This window comes from Lissotriton helveticus, chromosome 10 (genome assembly GCF_964261635.1).
Source record: "Lissotriton helveticus chromosome 10, aLisHel1.1, whole genome shotgun sequence".
NCBI lineage: Eukaryota > Metazoa > Chordata > Amphibia > Caudata > Salamandridae > Lissotriton > Lissotriton helveticus.
Window position 1 is genome coordinate 3,777,238 of NC_136071.1, and position 25,832 is coordinate 3,803,069.

The 25,832-nt window shown below is 50.0% G+C and overlaps 1 protein-coding gene across 4 annotated transcripts in view; it reads left to right on the forward strand.

Moving 5' to 3' along the window:
* Positions 1 to 1,724: 1,724 nt before the first annotated feature.
* Positions 1,725 to 25,832, forward strand: part of KDM5C (lysine demethylase 5C) — a 392,248-nt gene continuing 368,140 nt past the window's right edge. For 3 of the 4 annotated variants that reach the window (XM_078664511.1, XM_078664513.1, XM_078664514.1), the window contains exon 1: positions 2,429 to 3,300. In XM_078664511.1, the coding sequence (XP_078520637.1) occupies positions 3,130 to 3,300 (171 nt within the window). In that variant the 5' untranslated portion in view covers positions 2,429 to 3,129. Of the gene's footprint in view, positions 3,301 to 25,832 lie in introns of all 4 variants that reach the window. The other variant, XM_078664512.1, reaches the window with a different exon arrangement.

The window sequence follows — 25,832 nt, forward strand, 5'->3', positions numbered from 1 at the left end:
GAGGTGGGGTCTCAGTGATTGGGATTCCTTGTGGCCGGTGTCATGAGCCCACAGCTGAGCATGAACGGCGCGGATACTGTATGTTAGGGTTCCATGATGCCACGTGGCGCCAGGATGAGTGGGCGCATCACATGGTGGTGTGTGCCCCCCGGCAGTGATTCTGCCTCCTCGTCGCCAGTGTGAGGTGGGGTGGTCATGATGGGCCTCCTTGTCGCCAGTGTGAGGTAGGGTGGCCGTGACTTAGCCTCCTTGTCGCCAGTGTGAGGTAGGGTGGCCGTGACTTAGCCTCCTTGTCGCCAGTGTGAGGTAGGGTGGCCGTGACTTGGCCTCCTTGTCGCCAGTGTGAGGTAGGGGGGCCGTGACTTGGCATCCTTATCGCCAGTGTGAGGTAGGGTGGCCGTGACTTGGCCTCCTCGTTGCCAGTGTGAGGTGGGGTGGCCGTGACTTGGCCTCCTCGTCGCCAGTGTGAAGGTGGGGTGGCCGTGACTTGGCCTCCTCGTCGCCAGTGTGAGGTACGGTCACAGTGATTGGGATTCCTTGTCGCCGGTGTTGTGAGCCCACGGCCAAGTATGAATGGCGCGGACACCGTATGTTAGGGTTCCATGATTCCACCCCTGGTAATGCACGTGGGGCCAGGATGAGTGGGCGCATCACATGGTGGAGCGTGTGCCCGGTGGCACGCTGCGCTGTCTGTCCAGGGTGACTCTTCCTCCCTCATGGGGTGTGCCCGGTGACACGCTGCGCTGTCTATCCAGGGTGACGCTTCCTCCCTCTGCGTGTGTGCCCGGTGGCACGCTGCGCTGTCTATCCAGGGTGACGCTTCCTGCCTCGGCGCGTGTGCCCGGTGGCACGCTGCGCTGTCTGTCCAGGGTGACTCTTCCTCCCTCATGGGGTGTGCCCGGTGACACGCTGCGCTGTCTATCCAGGGTGACGCTTCCTCCCTCTGCGTGTGTGCCCGGTGGCACGCTGCGCTGTCTGTCCAGGGTGACGCTTCCTCCCTCTGCGTGTGTGCCCGGTGGCACGCTGCGCTGTCTGTCCAGGGTGACGCTTCCTCCCTCTGCGTGTGTGCCCGGTGACACGCTGCGCTGTCTATCCAGGGTGACGCTTCCTCCCTCTGCGTGTGTGCCCGGTGGCACGCTGCGCTGTCTGTCCAGGGTGACGCTTCCTCCCTCTGCGTGTGTGCCCGGTGGCACGCTGCGCTGTCTGTCCAGGGTGACGCTTCCTGCCTCGGCGCGTGTGCCCGGTGGCACGCTGCGCTGTCTGTCAGGGTGATGCTTCCGCCCTCACTGGGCCTACCTCCCAGTAGGGCAATACTCGGGGGTATTTCCGGTCTGCTCAGGTCGAGCTCCAGGCCCACAGTCCCCTGACGTCGGATGAGCCCCTCTGAGGTCCCAGCTGAGGCACCCGCTGTGGCCCCATCCTGCTGGATGACGTCAGGTGAGAGCCCATCGAGGCCTTGGTGATGTCAATCGCAAAATGGCCGCTTCGCATGACGTAAGCGGCCACGTGCATTGTTTTTCTTGCTTCGTCTGTTAAGGTGTCCCGCTGATGACGTCAGACGCCACGCCACTTCCCAGTGCCGTTAATGACATCACCGGCCCAGGTAATCCCGAGCCCTCAAGGCCGCCTGGTCACGTGACCCTCGGGGGGGCGCACGCTGCGGCCTCTAGTCAAGTGAGAACGGCTGCCCGGCGATGACGTCTGCACGCGGGTCCCCGTGACGCGACACGTCACCTTCCGGAAGCGCTTCCTACGCCCTGTCGCTCAGGTCCCGCACGGCGCATGCGCGCAGCGGAGCTTTAAACGTGCTGGGATAAACAAGTCCCGGCTGCGTCCGCGGTATCCGTGCGCGAAGCGTCACCGCGAGGAGAGCTCCGTGCACTTCCGCCCCCGGCCGGTGCGCGAGGAGCGAGCGCGTGCGTGCGTGCGTGGCGGAGGGATCTGCGCGCAGTGAGGCGGCGCGGAGGGAGCGCGGTGCTGCGGCTCTAGCGAGGCCAAGATGGCGGCGGAGAGGCACCGGGAGCCCTGACCCCCGCCGGAGGGACGGCAGTGTGCACCGGCCCGAGCCCCCCCGAACTCAAAGCACACCCCGAGTACCAAGCAGCCCCCCCTAAAGAGGCGGGGGCCCTTCAACGGTCTAACCCCCCCACCTACAAAGGAGTCCCCCCCCCAAACCGACCCCCCAACGAGAGGGCCGGAGGTCACCCCGCTGAGATAAAGAGACCCCCCCCCCCCAAAGAGAGGCCAGAGCTCGAGCACCGGGGCCAGGCCTCTCGCCCCCCCCCCTCCAAAGTACGAGAACAAAGGGACGCCCCGAGCGGGACAGACACCCCGGCCCCCACCCGGGCCCACCCGAGGCAGAGGGGCAGGAGAGCCCCCCCCGCCGTCCTGGGAGAGCAGGCACCCCTCCTTCCAGCCCCCCCCCTCCAGAGGCCTTGTGAAACCATCAGCTAACTCCACAAGAGCCCCCCCCCTGACTCAACTGACCCCCCCCCATGAACTGACCCTCCAGGCCTCACTCGCCCCCAGGTGCAGCCTCCCAGGGCCTGCTCCATTAACTGCTGATCACCCCCCCCCCCCTTGTGTGCTGCCCCCAGTGACATCAGCACCCTCGAGCTACTCACTCTCACTTGAATACTCCTGCCCCCCCAGGCCCCACAGGTCCTCTAAACACACCCCTTCCCCTGTAGCATAACCCCCCCTCAAGACACCCTTTCCATTCAGCCCTAGCTTTAACCCCCCAGTGTCCACACTCCTCTAAATACCCCCTTCCACTACAGCCGCAGCCTATTGCCCCCTCAAACGTCACACGCCACCTAAAGACACCCTTACCACTGCAGCCCCAGCCTAACGCCCCTTAGACTCCTCACACCATCTAAATACCCCCCTTCAACTGCAGCCCCAGCCTAACACCCCCTTCAGACTCCACACTCCTAAATACCCCCTTTCCCCTGTAGCCCTAGCCTAAGGCCCCCTCCCCCTCTGTCCATTATCCACCTTTGCCATGCGGCCCTTCCTCTGAGCACCTGGTGAGATGGCAGACCGACCCCCCGGGGACTAGTGGGCTCCTGGGCCTAGTTGGGACTCTAGACTGCATTGTTGCCTCCTGGATCATTCCCTTCTTGCTTCATGTTGTGTGACTTTTCAATGGACGCCATGGATTTGGACGATTTTGTGCCCCCTCCAGAGTGCCCCGTCTTCGAGCCCACGTGGGAGGAGTTTACAGATCCCTTGGGGTACATCGCCAAGATCAGGCCCATCGCTGAGAAGTCTGGGATCTGCAAGATCCGCCCTCCTGCGGTTAGTATACCTACTGTGCTTCATGTGTAACATGGGGGTCCGCGGGCAGTGGTGCCTGCTGGACCCCTCTCTTGTGTTTTGAAACCACCTCGTCTTGTAAGGTACCATGGGTTCCATTCTCCAACAGGATTTTACACACACTGGCCTTGCTGGTAGCTTTGGCCATTCCAGCACGGGGTGGTTGCAGTCAGACAAGGTTACACGTTTCACGTTGCGCACTGCATGAATCAATACATATTCACAAAATGGTGTCCTTTGACATTGGACACTAATCCTGTTTGGCTTTTATAGAAATCTTACGCCACAGCCATGGTACAGATCACATCTGGTCTATCTGCTCAAGACTATATGCCTAATCAGACCTCCAGCTTCCAGGGTGTTCACTACACTTCTCTCCCTATCTTTCTGACACCCTCTGTTGCCTGTAGATTACCCTGATTCTTCATGCAGCATGGCCACCTTGTTTATTTATCATAGTTCCCCGATGCCCTAGAAGGCTGCTGGCACCACTGTTTTCTTAAGAACCGAATAAGTGTAATTCTGGAAGAATGTATAAAGTTATTAACATGGACAGGGAGAGCTGCCTATGATAAACCTCACTAATGGAAAATATCATAGTTCAGCAGCGATCAAATGCTTGAGGAAGGAAGCCACTAAATTTGTCAAAGGTGACTGTCTAAAAGCAGCCATATTAGAAATAAATGGCACTGCACGGGCTGGGGTGGAGGCTTTCCCTGGAACTTCAGTGGATGTGCTAAAATGCTGACTCTTCGTAACATGGCCGAGGACTTGCTAGGATGGAAAGCCGTACTAGTATTGCATGATGGGGTATTCTAGTGTTGAAGACGCAATGTGTTGGGATGGAGGCCATGATAGGAAAGAAGGAGGTGGATGTGCTGGAGCTTTCACATATGTGCTGGAGCTGAGGCCATGGTAAGTGTGAAGATGGGCCTTCTGGCATGGACGCTGCGCCTCTAATAAGGACAAAGGCTAGAGTGAAGGTTATGCTACTTACATTGGAATGTGAGTGTATGGAGCCCACATCAATGAAAGTGGAATAAGCTGAGTCCTGCATAGTCCTACTGTCACGACATGTGGATAGTCTGCTTGTAACACACAAAGTGGGATAGGTGGAGGCCATACTAGTGAAAGGGTGGTATTTGGGATTGTGGCTTCTTTGCTAGTCATGTGAGGTATGGGTGTTTATTATGTAAGGACAGAGTGCCTGCTTGGAGCAATGTGGAATATGCCACTATAGTGGCTTTAATGGTAAGACGATGCCGAGAAGGCAACCGTTGTAGTAGCAATGGATTGGAATCTGCTGCTACGAAGACCATCACATATGGAACGTGGGGATATGTAGAGCAGACCGTTGACACTGGTTGAATGTGCCGGTGTGGAGACTATGTGCGATGTAGGGTGTGAATTGTCTAGATATTGGGTAACGTGGGAGGTGAAATGTATCCAACAACCTCAGTGAATAACGTGGAATATATCAGTAAGCAGAGCAGTAATATTGCAAGTGTAACGTGGTGTGTAGCACATTCTAGTAACATGAAGCAGAATGTGCCGTGATGTAAATCTAGGATGGTAAGTTATAGGGCTGATACGTATGAGACTAGACTTCCTTAGGCAAATAGGAAGGTGTATATGGTGTGTTGGTAATGTTGGAAATAGATTGTGTATTCTAGTACAGGGCGGTTGGAGCCAGCACGGTTACAAATTACACGTTATGCACAGATGAGTATATATTCATATAATGGAATAAATCGACTAACTGGGTTGTCAGCAGAGCTAGTAAAAAGGCTATAAAACGGACCTTCTGGCAGTATAGGCATGGGTCTACCGGGCATTGTAGGCGTGATGTTACTTGACTGAGGCCCTCCTAGAAATTGTGGGAAGTTTGACATTCCTGCACTGATGTCATGACAGTGTTTTGCGAAGTGGGATATTCCTGCATTGACCGCATGCTAGTATCATGAGAAGTTTGATGTTTCTGGGCTAAGTCATTTTAGTATTACAGGAAGTGTAATTGGGTGGGATTGATATGCCATGCTAGTATCCCAGGAAGTGGGATATTCTGAGATTGACGCCACGGTGGTGTCACAGGAAGTGGGATATTCTGAGACTGAAGCCACAGTGGTGTCACAGGAAGTGGGATATTCCTGCATTGACCACATGCTAGTATCATGAGAACTTTGAGGTTTCTGAACTAGGTCATTGTAGTATTACAGGAAGGGTAATTGGGTGGAATGCTAGTATTACAGGAAGTGGGATATTCTGAGATGGACGCCACAGTGGTGTCACAGAAGGTGGGATATTCTGAGATGGACGCCACGGTGGTGTCACAGGAAGTGGGACGTTCTGAGACAGACGCCACGGTCTCAGGAAGTGGGACGCTCTGAGACCGACTCCACGGTGGTGTCTCAGGAAGTGGGACGTTCTGAGACCGACTCCACGGTGGTGTCTCAGGAAGTGGGACGTTCTGAGACCGACTCCACGGTGGTGTCTCAGGAAGTGGGACGTTCTGAGACCGACTCCACGGTGGTGTCTCAGGAAGTGGGACGTTCTGAGACCGACTCCACGGTGGTGTCTCAGGAAGTGGCACGTTCTGAGACCGACTCCACGGTGGTGTCTCAGGAAGTGGCACGTTCTGAGACCGACTCCACGGTGGTGTCACAGGAAGTGGCACGTTCTGAGACCGACTCCACGGTGGACGCCACGGTGGTGTCACAGGAAGTGGCACGTTCTGAGACTGACTCCACGGTGGACGCCACGGTGGTGTCACAGGAAGTGGCACGTTCTGAGACGGACGCCACGGTGGTGTCACAGGAAGTGGCATGTTCTGAGACGGACGCCACGGTGGTGTCACAGGAGTTGGGATGTTCTGAGACAGATGCCACGGTTCTGGCACAGGAAGTGGGCTGTTCTGAAATGGACGCCACGGTGGTGGCACAGGAAGTGGGATATTCTGAGACTGAAGCCACGGTGGTGTCACAGGAAGTGGGATATTCCTGCATTGACCGCATGCTAGTATCATGAGAACTTTGATGTTTCTGAACTAGGTCATTTTAGTATTACAGGAAGTGTAATTGGGTGGAATGCTAGTATTACAGGAAGTGAGATATTCTGAGACGGACGCCACGGTGGTGTCACAGAAGGTGGGATATTCTGAGACGGTTGCCACGGTGGTGTCACAGAAGGTGGGATATTCTGATACTGGTGTCACAGGAAGTGGGACGTTCTGTGACTGACTCCACGGTGGTGTCACAGGAGGTGGGATATTCTGATACTGGTGTCACAGGAAGTGGGACGTTCTGAGACTGATGCCACGGAGGTGTCACAGGAAGTGGCATGTTCTGAGACGGACGCCACGGTGGTGTCACAGGAAGTGGCATGTTCTGAGACTGATGCCACGGTTCTGGCACAGGAGTTGGGATGCTCTGAGACGGACGCCACGGTGCTGGCACAGGAAGTGGTTTGTTCTGAGCTGGACGCCATGGTGCTGGCACAGGAAGTGGGCTGTTCTGAGACGGCCGCCATGGTGCTGGCACAAGAAGTGGGCTGTTCTGAGACGGACGCCACGGTGGTGGCACAGGAAGTGGGATATTCCTGCATTGACCGCATGCTAGTATCATGAGAACTTTGATGTTTCTGAACTAGGTAATTTTAGTATTACAGGAAGTGTAATTGGGTGGAATGCTAGTATACAGGAAGTGGGATATTCTGAGACAGACGCCACGGTGGTGTCACAGAAGGTGGGATATTCTGAGACGGGCCCCACAGTGGTGTCACAGGAAGTGGGACGTTCTGAGACTGACTCCACGATGGTGTCACAGGAGGTGGGATGTTCTGAGATGGACGCCACGGTGGTGTCACAGAAAGTGGCATGTTCTGAGACTGAAGCCACGGTGGTGTCACAGGAAGTGGCATGTTCTGAGATGGACGCCACGGTGGTGTCACAGGAGGTGGGATGTTCTGAGACTATGCCATGGTGCAGGCACAGGAGGTGGGATGTTCTGCGACGGACGCCACGGTGCTGGCACAGGAAGTGGGATGTTCTGCGACGGACGCCACAGTGCTGGCACAGGAAGTGGGCTGTTCTGAGACGGACGCCACGGGTGTGGTCCAGGAAGTGGGATGTTCCGAGACGGACGCCACGGGGTTGGCCCTAGGAAGTGGGATGTTCTTAGGCGGACGCCACTGGGTTGGCCCTAGGAAGTGGGCTGTTCTGAGACGGATGCCACGGGGTTGGCCCTAGGAAGTGGGCTGTTCTGAGACGGACGCCACGGGGGTGGCCCTAGGAAGTGGGCTGTTCTGAGACGGACGCCACGGGGGTGGCCCTGGGAAGTGGGATGTTCTGAGACGGACGCCACGGTGGTGGCACTAGGAAGTGGGATGATTATTGATAGAGGCCATGACAATAATATTGTGGGAAGTATCTGGACTGCAGCCATGCTTGGATTGTGGGACGCGTTGAGCTTGGACTATGTAATTTTTAGCATCACAGGACGTGGGATGTTCTGGGATTGGTGCCATGCTATTATCACAAAGTTGGGTGTTCTGGGCGGCTGCTGCGCTAGTATCCGGAACTTGCTTGTGTTTTTCATTTGCCAAATTTCGGAATGCTAAACAATAGTAGGACTTAAAATTGCAGTCTCAATGAAGTCTAAATGAGGGGACTCTTTAAGATGTTCAAAAGAAATTAATTTTAAGACTGCTACAGGTCCCAACGGTCCGTTATCATCCAAGCAAATGGCAATCAATGGAGATATTTTAAATTTCCTGATTCTTATTTTTGGAAGTCAGCTTTGTGGTTTTTCGTAGCTCTAAAAAGTAGCTGCTGCATTCAGTAGGAGGCGGGCCATGCTGCAATAGAGATCTTGCAGTTTGTGTGGCGAGATGGACTAAGACTGAGGCCAACAGATAGAAGAAGGTAGGATGTACTCAGCAGACTGGCTCGTAAAGTGGGAGGCTGAATATTCTGGGCTGTGTGTAACATGAGATTGGGAATGTGTTGGAATGGAATCCATGTTAACAACAAACAGTGTGAAGGTACACTGGAGTACTGGGTCTGTTACACATTGGTGTTCTGTGCAGCCGATGATTGGACATGGACGGCAGTGAATAATCAAGGAAGTAGGACATCCTCTTGCAATGCGTTTGCCATTTCGAGAAGTACTGCAGAAGTGTGACTTTTCCTCTCTACTTTGTGGTAGGATGGTCAGGACGATAATCCAAGGTCTCGCTCTAATTGTGTAGTGGGTTATATGATTGGCCTCTGGTGCAAGATCGTGCTGCATATGCACAAAGAGAGAGGCTTCATACCAACCACAAGCTGCAGAAGTATTGGAATCAGAAGTTGAAGGTGATTGGATGACTAGGCGCCCTGACAATGAAGCTAGGGTACTAGACGACAAATAGGCTGGACCCTTCGATGTTTTGAAGATCAGTACAATCCCCTGTGTTGACTAAGGAACTGGCTTTGAAACCCACTGGTATGTGTATGATGTAAACAATCTGAAGGCACACCTCTCTTCCATGGAGATAATTGCTGTTTTGGTCACTAGTGAGACAGCGAACCCCTCCTTAAATGTTTACGCTTGGATCCAAATGATGCCTCCGATAAGGGAGTGAATCTCTTTGGGATCTCTCCATAGCAAGAATGCCCAGCTATCTTAACACCTTTCATGCTAATGACAAGGCCAGCTCGTCATGCAGTACACTGGAGCTGTGCTTCTGACGAGCTGACCTTGTCATGAACAATTGGACTTCAAGATGTTCAGCACCCAGCGGGAATTGCCTTGGCATTGAAGGTGCTAAGACTATTCTCGGGCCTGCATCAAGGCTGAAGTGGCCTGTACCGCAAGCTGTTTGAGACCTCCAGTAGTCCATAGGTAACCACGGTAGAAGGATTGGAGTTTTTTCGTGGACTGCCACGGTCTACATGAAGTCTCCAAAGATGCCCACAAAATAAGCTAGAGCAGAGGAGCCTCTGGACAAATTAAGTGCATGGAGATTTTGAACCTTCATTTTGATCATTTGCTACTGTTAGATCGTGCTTACCCCTGGAGCAAAGCAGTAGATGGCATTTGGACCACCTGTGGGCCTGTACCAACTCAGAATTATCCTCTTCTGGCTAAAGAATGGCTAAGCTAATTTTCATAGAATTTTTATGCAGACTTTTGGTGTCGAGGTCTGCAGGTGTAGTCCAAATATGAATTGACCTTGAAAAAATGAAAGTCAAGAGGCGTTTGGCAAAACAGTTGGGTTGCGTATACATTTCATGAATCCTCATAAATCGATTGTACATTCCTTTGGAGAAAGAAATCCGGGCCTAGTCACGAGGCCATAAATCTGGTCTCTTGATAAGAAGCGCAGTTGGGCCTCAATCTTACAATCTGCGTCCAGTGGGTAGGTATGTGTCCAGATGTCTGGCATGGGGTTTACGTGATCACTGTGCATGGTGTTTTTTGATTAGCTGTGTGTTTGTAACTTAGTGTGGCATCTGACTTTATGGTGTTTTTGGGAATGTGCCACCCTCTGGCCAAACATTTCTTATTGGGGCCAATCGCCTGAGACCATTGTGGTGTCTGTCCCTATCTGAGGGATCAGTCTGGGTTTTCCTGTTTGCACGTTTGTCTATGGGTTACGTGTCCCTCCACCTGTGATCTGTCAATCAGTTGCTTCAGGTCTAGGTCGCAGGGCCTACCTGGTCATGTATTTCTGACTCTGAGTTGAGGGGGAGGTCACAACGGGTGAATTCAGCAACTTAGATGCAAGTTTGTTATTATACGTACATATATCTTGGTGAAGATCGTCATTGTATTATCAATATTAACACGGGCACTACAGAGACTGATGTTGATGAACTCAAACAAGTGCTAGGACGGAGATGCATTACATTTATCCAAAAAGTGGCAGAGCGCTGTCCGTTGGGGGCATAGTTAAATCTCCAAAGGAGTGCACTCGTGACATTCACCCCGGAGATGCAGCTTGCGATTCTACTAGTTCTCTTTGTCAGGTATTTCTAGGGTTCGGCTAGTAGAAGTTAGATGACTTGAGAATCAAACTAGAGCTGACCTAATACCTCGCTGTGCTTGGCATTAAGGAAACAACAGTTTATTCTATTTCAGTGAAAGGAGTACATTTAGGTTAAACATCGAAGGTGATAAGGTGACTGGGCGCAAGAAGGCAGTAAAGGAGTGGCAACAAAGCAGAAAGCCTAACCCTAGGCGGCCTTACTGGGCCCTAAAAGGCCCCATCCGGAAAAACTAATCGTAAATCGACTGTTATTTTGCACTGCTCAATGTACAGGAAAGATTCGGCTTGTAAACATTTGTGGAGTTTTTATCAACAGCTTTAAACAAATTGCATTGTTAGCCAAGGGGGCACTTACTTTAAATGTCTGCTAATGGGTCACTGCTTTTTAGATTTCGGCTAGGCAGTGCATGGGCTGTCTCGAAGAGGCGTGTTGTGTTTATCTTTTGGGCTTCAGCCTGCCCTTAGGCTTACCATTTGCTCGCTCCATTGTTTCTCCTTGTCCCCATTTGGCATGCGTGATTCATACCTTTTTTCCTGTGTATAACCCGGTCTCATAGCATGGACCAAATACTTGAGTCCATCCATGGCTCAGAGTAAGCAGTGTTAATTAAATGGACCGTACGTATCTGTATAGCTCACGTCTAATTTTCGTGTATGCGCAGTGAAAAGGGCCCATGAGACCCGGGTGACTGCTCTTTGATCACGCTATGTGTAGGAATTACTCCTAAAGAAATATATTTATTATTCGTAGCCCTGGTGAAGTCTGATGCCTGATTTGGAGCAAAGACGAAACCCATGTTGCCACAGAAATGTTAAGTTCCTCTTTTGAAAAGAAAAAAGGCTGCTGGTAAAACCCTCAACTAAACCCTACATTGGCTTATTTTCAAAGTGATGACGTTCTTCATCTGATGACCTAGGCTTGTTCTAGCAGAAGAGTTGTGGCTCTTCTCCATTGAGCACCCAACACTTGATGCTTTGTGCTGATTAAGACATTCTGAATTATTGAAGTGGGTGCGCCCTCTCTCCCCAGACACCGTTCATGCTTTTGTAATAGAGGTAATGTGCATTGGCCACGTTCAGCGCTAATTAACTCTTTCATGATCTAGTGTAGACTAGACCCGGAGCTGCTACTGTAGTCGCTGATGGAACACTTCAAACTGTGCCGTCACCACTGCCAATTCCTAAACGGTTGACTAGACTCACTCGCTTGATAGGAAGGCCCTTTTCACCAGTATGATCGTTGTGTTGTAATTGCATTTATATTGCGCTTACTCCCCTGACGAGGCATCAAAGAGCTTTTTCGACGAGTAGCACGCTACTCCGCAACCCATAAAGGATTAGTGGTGAATTAGTATAGTGAAAATATGAAACTAATTTGAGTGTTAGATATGTTAGTTATTTGAATAAAAAAGGATAGTGGAGGGATGGAGAAGGGAAAAGGGTTTGCATTTATATAGCGCTTGCTACCCCTGATTGGGGGGGGAGGGATTAAAGTGCTTTTTTTTCAGCGAATACCATGCTACTCTGTAACCCATACAGTGTTGGTGGTGAATTAGTAAAGTGATATATGAAAGTAATTTGAGTTGTGGATATGTTGGTCTCCTATTTGGATTGAAAAGGATAGTGAAGGGATAGAAAGGAAGGATTTAGAATGTGTTTTTTGTTTTGGAGCTCAAAGCAGCAATAGGAGGCGGCTTGGGATGAGTAAAAGGAAGGTGGGGGGGTTGAGTCAGAGGGAGAGTTTATAAAGGCTAGTTTTGAGGGATAGGAAAAGTAAAAAGAGGTATGAGATGATGCAAGGAGGGGTGGAATAGGCAAGAGTCTTGAAAGGGTTATTTTGGGGATCATAGTAGTGGTATGGGGTTTGGGATGAATGAGAGAGTGAGATAAGTGATATATTGATGGAGGTATAGGGTGAGAAATAGGCTAGTGCGTTGGAAAGAGTAATAGAAAGAGGTTTGAGATGAGTCCGCGTTCAGCTAGAGGATATATTGAGAGCGGAATAGGGTGAAAAATAGGGTAGTGCATTGGATATGCTGAATTAGAAGAACATTAATAAGTAAAAGTAATAAATATATAGATACAAAAGTAATGAAATATATATAGATTCATAAGTACATGGAAGGTATATAGATGCATAAAGAAAGTTAGTATGTGTAGTGTAAAGATGCATTAAATAAACTCTGCCTTTCAAGTGTTGTACTTTAAGTTTTATTTATTTTGTATATACATATATATTTGTTTTGGCGATCAGTAGTGAAGCGATTGTAGATTAAATAGTTATAATAAAAAGATTATTTATGCAGTCCCGTAAGTCATTAACTAGCCATGTGTGTGGCGTGTGATCATACTTGTAATGGGGGCTTCAGGCAGGTCTGCAGATGGTAATACGATCTGAGTGTTTTTAATTTCTAACTTCTCATCCGAGCTCTGGAATTTAGGTGCAAAGCTTGATATGCTCATGTAGAGTCTGGAAGTCTAGTTCTGGGGTTGTGTTCTGTGATCCACTGACTGAAGAACAGCAAAATATCATTCTAATATAATTCCACCTTTGTGGGCCCCCTTCTTTGCCAGGCAGTGACCCCAGACATGAAGACCTGGGAGTAGTTTGTTTGCAGCACAGAAGGAGTATGCAGATCCTGTAGGGTGGGAAAAGAAGGGGGCTAGGTTGGTCAACACCCTTACCTAGTAATGGAGTGTGGGTGTCTCCAAATTTGGGAAGTGGGGCCCCCACACACCCATTTGGGTGTCATGCTTCATCATAGGGCTTGCTCCTCGTCAGGCCGGCGCTGCAAGGTCTGACGGCTTGGGATAAAGATCTCCGTCAAAGAGCCCCTCATTAGGTGCTACATTGTATTTATTGGGGCCTGTATGCTGGACTTAATGCGCCCCCTTCTCCCCCATTTGTATTGAGTAGTCTGTTTGCACCAGTTTCCGGTATACTGAATAGGTGTTGAGACGTCCCCGAATCCACCTGTCTGTAGCGGACAGCTCGCTTGGAGGCAGCGTGTGTCGGGATGCCTGAAGAGTGTTTACTTTGGTGGTTTTGTTAAAAGCAGTAAATGAACAATATTCACTGTGTGCATCATGACTTCACTTCACTTGCTGCGGTGCACACTCCAGTGTGTCCTCGATTCAGTAAAAAGGCAGGTTTGTGGGCATGCTCATGGGACCTGGCTGTTGGGTATGACATTTGTGTTCATTGTTCAGGTCCACACTTGAAAAACGAGTGAAGAATGAATCACATTTTTACCTAGTTATGGAGCAGAGTGAGCACAGCCGCTTCCCTGGTGTCAATGTCAAATGCTTTTATATAGCGCACTTATCACCAAAAAGGTCTCAAGGTGCTTTGCAGGAGAAAGGCATTGACCCCCCGGAACAAAACAAGTATGAGGGGACTTTGTCGGAAAGAGCCACGTTTTTAGACCCCTTCGAAACTCCAGATGGTTAGCGAGGGACAGGATATGAGTGGGTAGTTTATTCCATAGTTGGGGGGCCACATATGAAAAAGAGCGGCACCCATTCCTAGCTGATCGGACTCTAGGCTGGGACAACAAAAACCTAGAGCGGAGAGCTCTGGGTGGAATATACCAGGGTAATTTCTTTATTAGGTAGGATGGGCCGATCCCATGAAGGAGTTTGAGTTAAGCTCAAGATTTTGAAATGGCATCTTTGGCGCACAGGAAGCCAGTGCAGCTGTTTTAAGGGTAGGTTTGGAAGCAGACCTGGGAGACAGGCCCAGCACTAGCCTTGCCGCCGCATTCTGTATGGTTTGTAATTTGGTCAGCAGGCTCACATTAATGGAGGCAAACAAGGCATTACCGTAATCGAGCCTGCTGACCATCAATCCCTGAACCAGGGGCTTTCTGGCTTCAACTGGGAGCCATTTGAAAATTTTTCGCAATAGTCGGAGAATGCCGAAACAAGTCCCGGCCACATGGTTGACGTGAGTCTTCATGGAGAGATCCCCATCAAGCATAATCCCTAAGTCTCTTACAGCTTCTTTAGGCTCGGGGCAAGGCCCTAAATCAGAAGGCCACCAGTCCTGAGACCAGAAGGTCTTGGCCTTGCCAAATAGTAAAATTTCGGTCTTACTGCAGTTGAGTTCAAGTTTGTTTTCACTCATCCAGTTTTTAATTTGAGTCATACATTGTTTAAAACTGGTGCAGGTCTCCTGGAGATTAGATCTGCAGGTGATAAGTACCTGCGTATCGTCTGCGTAAGACACAGTAGAGAAGCCATAGGATTTTATAATGAGGGCCAAAGGGCGGAGATAGAGATTAAATAATAAAGGGCTGAGGATAGATCCCTGGAAGGACCCCCACATAAAGAGGAATAGTGGCAGATGCAAAAGAGTTCATCCTGATGTAAGAGTGACGGTCCCTGAGATAGTCCGCAAACCAGGCCAAGGCATTGCCTCTGACACCAACCTCCCACAGCCGATGTTTCAAAATGCTGTGGGAGATGGTGTCGAAGGCGGCGGAAAGATCCAATAATACCAAGAAGGCTGATTCGCCCCTATCCAAGGAGAGTCGGATGTTATCCACTATTTCTATGATTGCGGTTTCCGTGCCGTGTGCGGCACGGAAGCCAGATTGTGACGGGTCCAGAAGTGAATGGGTTTCAATATAAGAAGACAAACTTTTATTAACTAAATATTCTAGAACCTTGCCAAAATAAGGTAATAAAGAACTAGGTCTGTAGTTGGATAAAATAGAAGGGTCACTATTAGGCTTTTTAAGAATTGGCCTGACTTGCGCCAATTTCCAGCTACTCGGGTAAGATGCACTCTCAAAGGAGGCGTTAAAAATACTAGTCGGACCATCAGCCAGCAATGGAAATAATTCACTGCACTTACGAAGAAGCAGAGAATCATTGGGATATCCTGACTTAACTTCCTTGAGTGCCAATAGCACTTCAGCGGGAGAAGTTGTCTCCAATTCTGTCATGGATGGAAGATCTGTAATTTCAGGGGTATGCTCCGAATTAAAGGGAGCCTCCTCGCTTACAACCACCCTTTGAGGTGAAGAAGGAAATGAGGAGTATATTAACTGGATCTTACTATGAAAGTAAGAAGCCAGTGAACTCGCCCATTCTTGCGAGGGGGCAAATTCAGATTGCTCGACCTGCGGAGTGGTAAACTCCCTAACTATATTGTACAATTCTTCACTAGATTGGGAGGCCTTATTTATTCTTTGCGTAATGTAGAGAGACTTGGCTGCCTTTGTGTTTCGTATAAGCACGATGAATCGATTTATACTTCAAGCAGTTTTCAGGCGTTCTGGACTTGCGCCATAGTCTCTCCGCAGACCTAAAATCAATTTTTTCTCTTTTCAAGGTCTCGGTGAAGCAATTCTTTTTAAGTTTACTTGCCGTTCTGTGATAATTTCATCAAGCGAGTTTCTGATAGACGTTTCTAGTAACATAGCCATTGATCCAACATCATTAAGATTATTGTCCGGGGGCTTGAAGTACCTCTTAAACGCCTCAAGTGTCATTTTATACCACGGTCGAATAAGCCTAGATTCTTTGAGTGGCAGTCTGTGGCCTAAAGGGTATGGGAATTTTAAAATTTATTAGGAAATGATCCGTCCAGATCATCTGCAAAGGGGGGTCACAATGCAAATCGGTCATATTGGAAAATACCAGGTCCAATAAGTGACGAGCTTGCTGTGTGGGGCCCTGAACACGTTGGGTTAATCCCATGGTTTCTAAGGTAGAAATTAGATTACAGGAATCCACATCGTGTGATAGCTCAGCATGGTAGTTAAAATCACCAAGTAAGATGAAATTATCTGTGGCCAACACGTGAGAGACTAGGATATCCAGCAGATTGTTAACAAATTCAGATTTACCTCCCGGGGGTCTATATACCAGGGCTGCTCAACCGACCACCACCATGTTATATTTTATATTAATTATCAATATTTCAAGCGAGTCAGATAAAAACGAGTCAATGCGTGTGATCTCTAAGGGGGCCTTCGCAGCAACAGCGAGGCCTCCCCCTCGTTTGCCCACTCTATCAAGCCTAATCAGGTGGTATTCACTGGGGAATGCCGTGGCAATGTCAGGAGAAGCCTGGTTATGAAGCCATGTTTCCGTAAAGAAACAAATATCTGGCTTCTGATTATCCAATAGACACCAGAGCTCTAAGGCATGTTTAGGAATAGATCTTGTATTAAGGTAAAGAGCAGTGAATAATTTGACGTCCACGTTCATACAGATATTGCTTGGTTCCCGCGGATTATCGGGCTTAATTTCCTCCGAATCCCTAGGCGGGGGAGAGGTGACAACCAAGGCAGCCGGGTCTTTCCTAAAAGGGCAGTCCGTTAAACAAGCTGCCTGAGGTTCTAATAAAATCTTTTGATTTAATGAAAGCAATTCCTGACGATTATAACAAAGCATGATTAATATACAAACCACACAGGCACTGTGAAAAATAAAATCTGCCAGGGGTTTAGGCGGCGGTCTGGCGCAGACGGGCTTGCCTTTGGCGCGCCGCAGCGCGCGTCCGCACTATGAGGTGGTTTAAGTAGGGAAGGGGTGGGCAGCTCTGATGACGCTGCTAGTGCGCTGAGTGCTTCCTGTCCCTCCGCACAAACGGCACAAGCCGTGGCGGACCAGGGACCAGCACAAGGAGGGTAAACTGGTAAGAATAATGCGATCTTTGGTCACCGCAACAGTTTAAAAAGAACAGAAATGCACACAAAGTTAATAACGCGGTCGTAGTCACCACGAACAATGTTTAAAAGGAATGCACGTTCTATGCACATAAAACAGTTTATTGGCCTTCACTTGATTTTCAACCCCCAATCCCGCACGATTCACAGCGCAAATAAACTCACAGCAAGGTTGCCAATCTCGCTGCTTGAGAAACGTATGTCTTTCCTCTTGGAACATTCATATGATCATTTTTGTTGATGTGTGCTTAACGAGTATTTCTAGAAGGTTCAGTTCTGGAAGAACAATTGCTGTTCCTCAGTCTTTCTTGGAAACTAGTGTGACTTGGTGACATGTCTAAAGTATATTGCGCTGCTAGTAACGGCCACTCTTGCCAAGTGTTGGTTTGCAGGAACAGTAGCAAACATTACTTGGCTACCATCCCCCAGCCAGGTCTGCCCGTGTCGGTTTTCTCTGTCTCTGTGAATGACTGGCATTCTTCGCTTCCAGGCTGGTGTCTGTAGTAATTTGGGATTCCGTTTACTCGCTTGGCCGCTGTTGGAACTCCTTCTCTTCTATCCTTATCTCCTTCATCCACCAGCTCATCAAGCGTGCTTAAACTCCCTTGCAAAAAGATAAGTGGGTCCTGAGTGACGCCCTGCTACTCCACCAAGGCCAGAGACACTTCATTGGGCCACCCCATGGGGTGAAGCTAGAGCAGAGCCTTCTCACCCCACCCTTAGAGCCGGGGGGCCCTGTGTCAGAGGTGAGTGCTTGGGCTCAGTCTGAGGTACAACTGTCTCTGGGCACTAACACTCACCCCTGACACAGTCTGAGTTACAAGGGTCTCTGTGTCAGAGGTGAGTGCTTGAGGACAGTCTGAGGTACAAGGGTCTCTGTTTCAGAGGTGAGTACCTGGACTGAGGCTGAAATGCTGGCGCTTCGGTGTCAGAGGTGTGTTTGGGATCGGGTTTAGGGGTCTCTGTGTAAGGTGAATACGTGGGCTCTGCCTGATCCTAGACAGTCACCTATAAAACTCAGGGTCCAGAACCTCCACCTGAGGTATATTGGGTCTGTGTGTCAGAGGTGTGCGGCTGGGCTCGGGCTGAGGTGCTTGGGGGGGCTGTCAGAGGTGAGTGTCTGTCCCACACCACACCAAGCTCCCCTAAAAGAAGCAGCTGAGTAGTTGGCCGTTCACATGTGCTTTTGAGCAGATTGGGCTTTGGCAGCTATCTGTCCATCCCACAACCGCTCCATTGAGTGCAGTAAGTTCCGAATAGCGACGATAAGTGTCTGGATTGGACCACCATGAGCTCAGCGTTTCATCCATTGGCCACAGCTGCAAGCACCTCTCATCCATCGATGTGCGGACCCTTGCTCAAGCCACCATACAAGCCCAGAAAAGGGGACCTTCCCTCTAGCTAGCCGTCTCTGGAACCCTGCAAAGGGTGAATCCCTCTGCTGAGGCACCCTTTGAGGCCCTGAAAATTGCCTTTCTTTTTGCTAGCTGTGCTCTTGTAAAGGAGGCCACCACCTGGCTAGCTATCTCTGGATCCCTGTAAGTGGCACTCCTTGTACACACTGCTTACAGGGTCCTGCTGCATAGCCCCTGTTTTAAACAAGCATTTGTAATGCAATAGATCTTGCATTTGCGTGCCTTTGAGCTATTGGCATTGTAAATGACAATGCCTTTTATGTGTTGGTTTTGAAAACAAATAAATAAAAGGCATTGTCATTTAGAATGCCAATAGCTTAAACTCTAGAAAATGCGAGACCTATGGCATTGCAAATGCTTGTTTGAAGATGAAATTTCAGTTGTAGAAAGCTGCATTACAGCTGTGGTAAGTATTAGAGACCCCGAGTGAGGAGCAAAATGAAATCACTGTAGACCCACATGAGAGGATTTTGCATGCCACAATATTTCAGACCCACCCATGAACACTGTGTGAACACCGTTACTTACTATATAGCTAGCATGATCATTAATACACAGGGTGGTTAACTTTTACAAGTCCCAACTTGGTATGTGTTAATATAAGAGTATAACCTATCCTAACATTTGGCAGGCACTCTTACTTTAAATCTGATGGAGCTGATAGTTTGAGCAGGGGTCAGCCATAACTCCTATAAATCAGTCTCTACCCTTGCTTGTATATTAAAGTACATTAATCGCACAGAATGTAACAACAAGCATTGCTAAAAATGCTAGTGTGAAAAACGTTCTGATGAAGGTTGCTATTAACATTCTATTGGTGCTTATCCATACAAAACATAAGTGTCCTTACAATGTGTAGAAATAAAAGGTTTGCAAGCGAGCAAATCTATTTCAATGTGCTAGCCCTTCAAAGATTTCAATGATTAGCAATTAACTTTTGGTTTACGCAACCTCGCTGTGTGACCATATATTATAGGCAGTCTTTCCCTAAGGGGGTTAAACCGGCAGAGCTGTACCTTGGGGGGTGGGGACGGCGGGAGGGCTCCGCAGATCGTCAAAGCTAGGTGCAGCGGTATTGGTCTCCAATCTTACGACCTCCCGGGTGCAGGCTCGGTTTCCTAAAAACGCCATCTTGGTACGCGGTTGCTGAGGAGCGTTTCGTCTCATACGCCGAAAAGTATATTTCGCTGTTCCCTTTAAAAGAAGAATGCTTCAATGCCATGTTTTGCAAGCTGTACAAAAGGGGGGGTGGTGATGGACGGAGCATCTGAACCAATCAAACACTCACACCCAGTCAAAAGATCTGGGTTTGATCCATCCCCGTTCTTTAACCCACTCTGCCACCCCAGTTGAGACATGGCTATATGCAAATCAGTCTGACCCTGTGCCTCATGGGAACAGTCCAGCCCGAACTGCCAAGCCATGCCTTCCCTGGACCGGAAACAAGCTTCCGAGGACCGGTTTCTGGCATTCCAGCCGTCTTCCGCCCGGCTTGCTTGAATCCAGTGGCAAAGTGAGCAAGGGACTCGCATCTGAGCATACCCTGCCAACTTATGGCGGCCAAAGCGGTACAAAAGGGGGTGGTGATGGATGTTTTGCAAGCTGGCATTTATGGCTGCATGGTAGCTTTCTACAGGGGTCTCAATATTCATTAACCCAGAGTACACGGACGTCGATGTGTGCTTCTGCGGCAATTTCACTTCTACTCTAGAACTCACTGCTAAGGACCAATATTACACTACTAAAGCAATTCCTGCATCCTGCTACAAATGAGTGATGTTTTACAGCTAGGAACTAAGGTCTGCAATTATGTTTATGGTAATATCACTCAGTGTTCCACCACAGTCCTGGAAACTCATTCGCTCACTTCAAAGATAGAAATGTCACATTTATGCAGAAAGGGATCTTTGCAGCCCTCTACGATGTAGTTGAAAACATTTTTATCCAGAAACGTCAATAATACAGTTAAGTCACATGCTTAGGGCAGGGATGTGTGTGTGTGTGTGTGTGTGTGTGTGTGTGTGTGCATCGCTCAGACTGCACAGAATGGGATGGTAAAAAGCTAATGTGTCCGTGTCTATCTGTGCTTTGTCGGTTGTAGAGGAACCAGTGTGCTCGTCATTAGTCCCCGCCCATCCCCGTGGCTTCCTTTGACGTCCTGGTAATGGCCGCATGTTGCACTTGCTTCCGGTATAGTCCTGGGGATTCCTATCCTCTTTCTGACGCTGTTTGCTAGTACCGCTTCAAGGTATACACGCATGCTTAACGTCCTCCTACAAATCGTCCGGTGCATTATCCGCCGATGGTACTGCACTGTGGCGGATTAAGGCTGCATTGACAGCGGTTGCTGTGTGCATGAGAGGAGACGCGCCCAGGCAGCAACAAGGACCGGTGAGAGGGTTGCTGAAAGACTGCACTGAGCGCCATGTTAACGCCGTTGTATGCGTGCGAGCGTTCCTCAGAGTTGTGCCTACGCCGCTGTACGCGTGCAAGCGAGCAGGTGTGATAACGCGCCGCAAGCCGTACGCATGTACATCTCCTGTTCTCAGTTGTACTGTCGCCGCTGTATGCATGCATAACTCCTACCCTTTGTACACATGTGCATGTCCTGTCCCCCTTCTGCAACAAAGTCGACAACACTAGATCTCGCCATGGCTTCAGTGCATGCGCTGCATCGCTAGGCAAGACCTAAAAAAACACACACCATCTGGAGTGAAGCAATTTCCGCCCAACCCCTGATTTTCATCTGCTTGCGTGCCTCCTGTCTCATAGCCCCATGTGTGTTTGCTCCACCCCTGGAGGCCGGGTCGCCTGTGTTTAGTTCGTCCTGCAGCATAGCCTCGATCTCCATCGGCCCCAGGGAGCCTGGACCCCTGTGTGGTTCATCGGCCCCAGGGAACCTGGACCCCTGTGTGGGTTCATCGGCCCCAGGGAGCCTGGGCCCCCGTGTGGGTTCATCGGCCCCAGGGAGCCTGGGCCCCCGGTGTACCTTTTTGCTTATAGGCCTCCTCTCTCGCAATCCTGCGTTTTTTTAATGTTTTTTTTTCATTGCAGTATGATGCAGCGAGTGGCCATGACTGTTCCACACAGTGAGATTGCAGATCCCTCCCATAAACACTTCACATAGCCAGTTTTCTATTCTGCAGTGTCATCGCAGTGCATGTCTCGGTGCAGTTGTCGGCTTCACCACAAGGGACGGGCTGCACTGTCTTCCAGTGCGCTGAGGCGTCTGCTGGCCATGGTGCAGTAGATGGGTCCTTAGAGGACCCCTGCAATCTCTGGGCTGTGATTGTGGGTGAAGTTATACTGGAGCTGCAATACCATGTCCTGCAGCCCCTCTCCAGAGTCTGGGGCGGAGCCTTGCATCCACGGCATGACGACCCTCTCTGCCATCGAGAGGAGCTGCTGCGTCTTTGCAGTGTGTGTTTAGTGGCCCCCAACAAAGCCAGGGTTGGAGATGGAGGCTGTGGGGTCCCTACTATAACCCTTCATAGGCCAAACACTTCGTCCCAGCATGCATACATCTTTGGAAATCCCCACTCTGCATGGGAAATCCCAGCATTAGTCATACCACACTCTTCACACGTCACTTTGGCGCCAGGGGTAAACTTGGCTATTCGCTCTGTAAAATAAAAGCAGTGTAGACATTTAAACAGGATTCATTTATGTCTCTATGTGAGGGGAGCACCTCTAACCTGCGCACAGCACTTGAAAGATGTCTGGCCCTCTGAATCCCCCTCCCAGTCCGCTCTGCACCTCGGGCATGGTCCTGCATCAGGAGATGCATCTGCAAGTATTTTCAGAAGTGTGGCTGAAGTAGCAGAGTAGCACACCCATAGATGAGGACACAGCACTCTCCTTTAATGCTCTAAGACTAACGCACTCCCCATGGGGAAAGACGCCCTCTAGTGTATCCATGTTTGTCTTGCTCAAACTCTGATGACCGCTTATCCAATGACCCGACGCCCTCTAGTGTATCCATGTTTGTCTTGCTCAAACTCTGATGACCGCTTATCCAATGACCCCATGCCCTTGTGCCTAGCCCCAAAGTTCCCTCTGTTGGCAGGCCTGTTAGACGTCCCTGGAGCCTTCAGTTAATGTCTCATAGCCCCTATGTCTTTGCACTGCCCCCTTCTAATGGCGTCGTCCTCTGTGCTTGCACCGCCCTCTATTCTCCCTGTTTACAGAACTTGTGGCCCTGGCATTGTGGGGATTTCTGAGCCTAGGGGGCAGCTGGACCTGGCATTGGTGCTTTCACATTCCCTCCCTGAGGTAGCAAGGGTACATCAATGCTTTCACGTCCTCTCCATGCCTGTGGTAGCGAGGGTGCACCAATGCTTTCTCGTCATCTCCCTGCGGTAGCGAGGGTGCAGTGGGACAGCCGTGTCTCCTCCCTGCCTGTGGTAGCGAGGGTGCAGTGGGACTGCCGTGTCCTCTCACCGCCTGTGGTAGCGAGGGGGCAGTGTGACTGCTGTGTCCCCTCCCTGCCTGTGGTAGCGAGGGTGCAGTGCGACTGCTGTGTCCCCTCCCTGCCTGTGGTAGCGAGGGTGCAGTGCGACTGCTGTGTCCCCTCCCTGCCTGTGGTAGCGAGGGTGCAGTGCGACTGCTGTCCCCTCCCTGCCTGTGATAGCGAGGGTGCAGTGGGACAGCCATGTCCTCGCCCTGCCTGCGGTAGCGAGGGTGCAGTGGGACAGCCGTGTCCTCTCCCTCCCTGTGTTGCGAGGGTGCAGTGGGACAGCCGTGTCCTCTCCCTGCCGGTTAGCGAGGGAACAGTGGGACAGCCGTGTCCTCTCCCTGCCTGTTAGCGAGGGTGTGTTTCAAGGCAAGGCCATTATATTCTGCAAACAGGGGGACGGAGCCACTTAGGGCAATACACTATACTCGCCACTTTTGGACTACAAACACCAGCATGCCCCTGGCTACTGTGAATCGTGACACACCCACTGGGGGCGGTCTTCTCTTCAATAAAGGGCAGGAATGAGATAAGCGGCGAGTTTGTTCTGTCATTCTGTGCAGAGTCCACGATTAAGGGGCGTCTTTGCCTTGCAACGCGTGGGACATGGTTTAATTGAATGAAGGTCAGATCTGCGAGCTATGCAAGATATGAAAACCGGATGGTGGGAAGCTAGAGTGTGACCTCTCCGAGCTCAAGGGCTCAACTTGCTTGATTTTTATATATTTTGAATTCAAACGTGGCCCACTTTCAGGCTCCCGGGTACTCCGAGGCGTCTTAAGTACGGCAGGGTACTCTGCGAGATCGAAACGCGTAAGTTGTGCTGCTGGCTGAGCTGTTATGAATTAAAATACCATGAACTGCATGGAATTTGTGGATGTCGCTTATTGAGAATCCGGGAGTGCGCAAGGAATGCCTTTGGGAGATTCGATTTATTTATTTATATATATAGTCGCTGTTTTTACACATGAGCAGTTATTTTTTTTATTTTTTTAATGAATGTTTTATTAGGGACTTAAAGTTCAGTCAGACCCATGGGTGAAAGGCTTAGTTATTTCGAACTCCCGGCTAAAACAACGCATCAAAAAAAAATAAAAAAACTTTATGCAGCGCCATGCTAACAGGATTAAAGAATTCAGTGTGCCGGAGAGGCAGAGCCTGGGGGAGTTGAGCCCTGTCCTCTTGTGTATCTTTACGGGCACGAACAATATCCCGTGGGGCTCGACAATATGGAGCATACAGTTTGTTCCAGCACGGTGGTTTCAATGGGAAGTTTAGCTGGGAACCTGGGGTCTTGGTCCCATCCTACTGCTGTTTCAAGTTGCCCCAAGCTGGAGACACCCCCATCCTCCTTAACAAAAAAAAACAAGTGAAAGTGAAACCGATCACGTTAAGGGGTGCGGAGAAAGCGAAAGCAGGGAAAAACAGACACACACCTCGTTTTCCTTGCGGGAGCGAGCAGGGCCACCATCTATTTGAAACGTTAGTTCCAAACAGATGTCGCCATGGCTCACTACCGCAAGGGAATCGCCAAATGTGCAGGCGTTGCCATTGAAAGCAATGCAAAGCGTGCATGTTTTTGGGCGAAAAAGCAAATCGATTGCAAGAGGTCTCCACCTATGCTGCGCATGTGCGCTGTGTAGGCGGGACCTAAAAAGGGAGAGCGATTGCGGAGATACTCAATCACGCTCAAGCCAAAGATGTGGCAAATCAAGTGTTCCATGCAGCCAATAATAGGCAAACATTCCGCCCCATAGTAAGCCTCAAATTCTGGTGCGTTGGGGCCGTACGCATCCTAAGGAAGAGTAGGCATCTCCAACTGCACACAAGGCTATTTGCCGGCCCTTGCCAACCATACCAGCAAGGAGCACAAAGTCTGAAACCTTGCACCTAGCAAAGGTATCGGAATGTTAAAGAATATGAATAAAAAGGGTGGAAGTATTACCATCTTCATGGTGGTTAAACGACTGTGATTGTTATAAAGAATTTGTAGCGCGTACTAATACTCTGGAGTGTCCTGGTGCGGAAGTGAACTGGGGTTAAGGTGGGAGCCAATCCGATGATCTGACTAAACAGATGTGTTTTTAAGTGTTTTTTAAAAAAGTTGAAAATCTTGAATAAGCTGAAGGTCCGGGGGTAGCGAATTCCAGCCTGCCTCTGCTTTAACAGAAAGCGACTGGCCTCTCATACGAGATCTGTGGAGGCACGGGAATGCCATCCTGCGGAAAGAAGCAGACCGCAGAGGTCGATTCGGCACATAGAGAGTAAAACACTTCCTGAGATAGATGGGACTATGGCCTTGGAGGGCCCTGCGTACAAGGATAATGGCTTCGAATTGGTCTCGCTGAGCCACAGGCAGCCAATGCAGATCCTGCAGATATTGCCGCGCACTAGATCTCCTCGAGGCGTTAAAAAGGAGTCTAGCAGCGGCATTCTGTATAGTTTGTAGTTTTTGTAGCAAATAGCCAGGAATGCCAATGAACAGGGCATTGGCATAATCTAGCCAAGAGAGAATCAAAGCACGGGCAACCGTCTCTTTGGCCACTCTCGGAAGCAGAGGGAAGATCTTTCTAAGGGATTTGATAGTGCCAAAGCAGACCCCAGTCAGTTTTTTACATGGTCATCATACTGTAGATCCTCGCTAAACCACACCCCCAAGTTTTTTGCCGGTCCTCCCTCAGAATGAGGGCAGGGGAAATTTGGAGGCCATAGAGATTGTCTGAAGTCCGGAGGGAACTGGCCGTACCGGAGGACCTCTTATTTATCCTCATTGCACTTCAGAGAGGCCTGGGCCAGCCAGCAAAATACCGACGCTAGGCACGTCTGGGCGGTGTTAGTGTCCAGATCCGAGCCCCTCCAGGTAAATAGCAGCTGGGTGTCATCTGCATACGCTATGACTTTTGCTCCCAGCTCCTTTGCCAGATAAACCAAAGGGGTTAG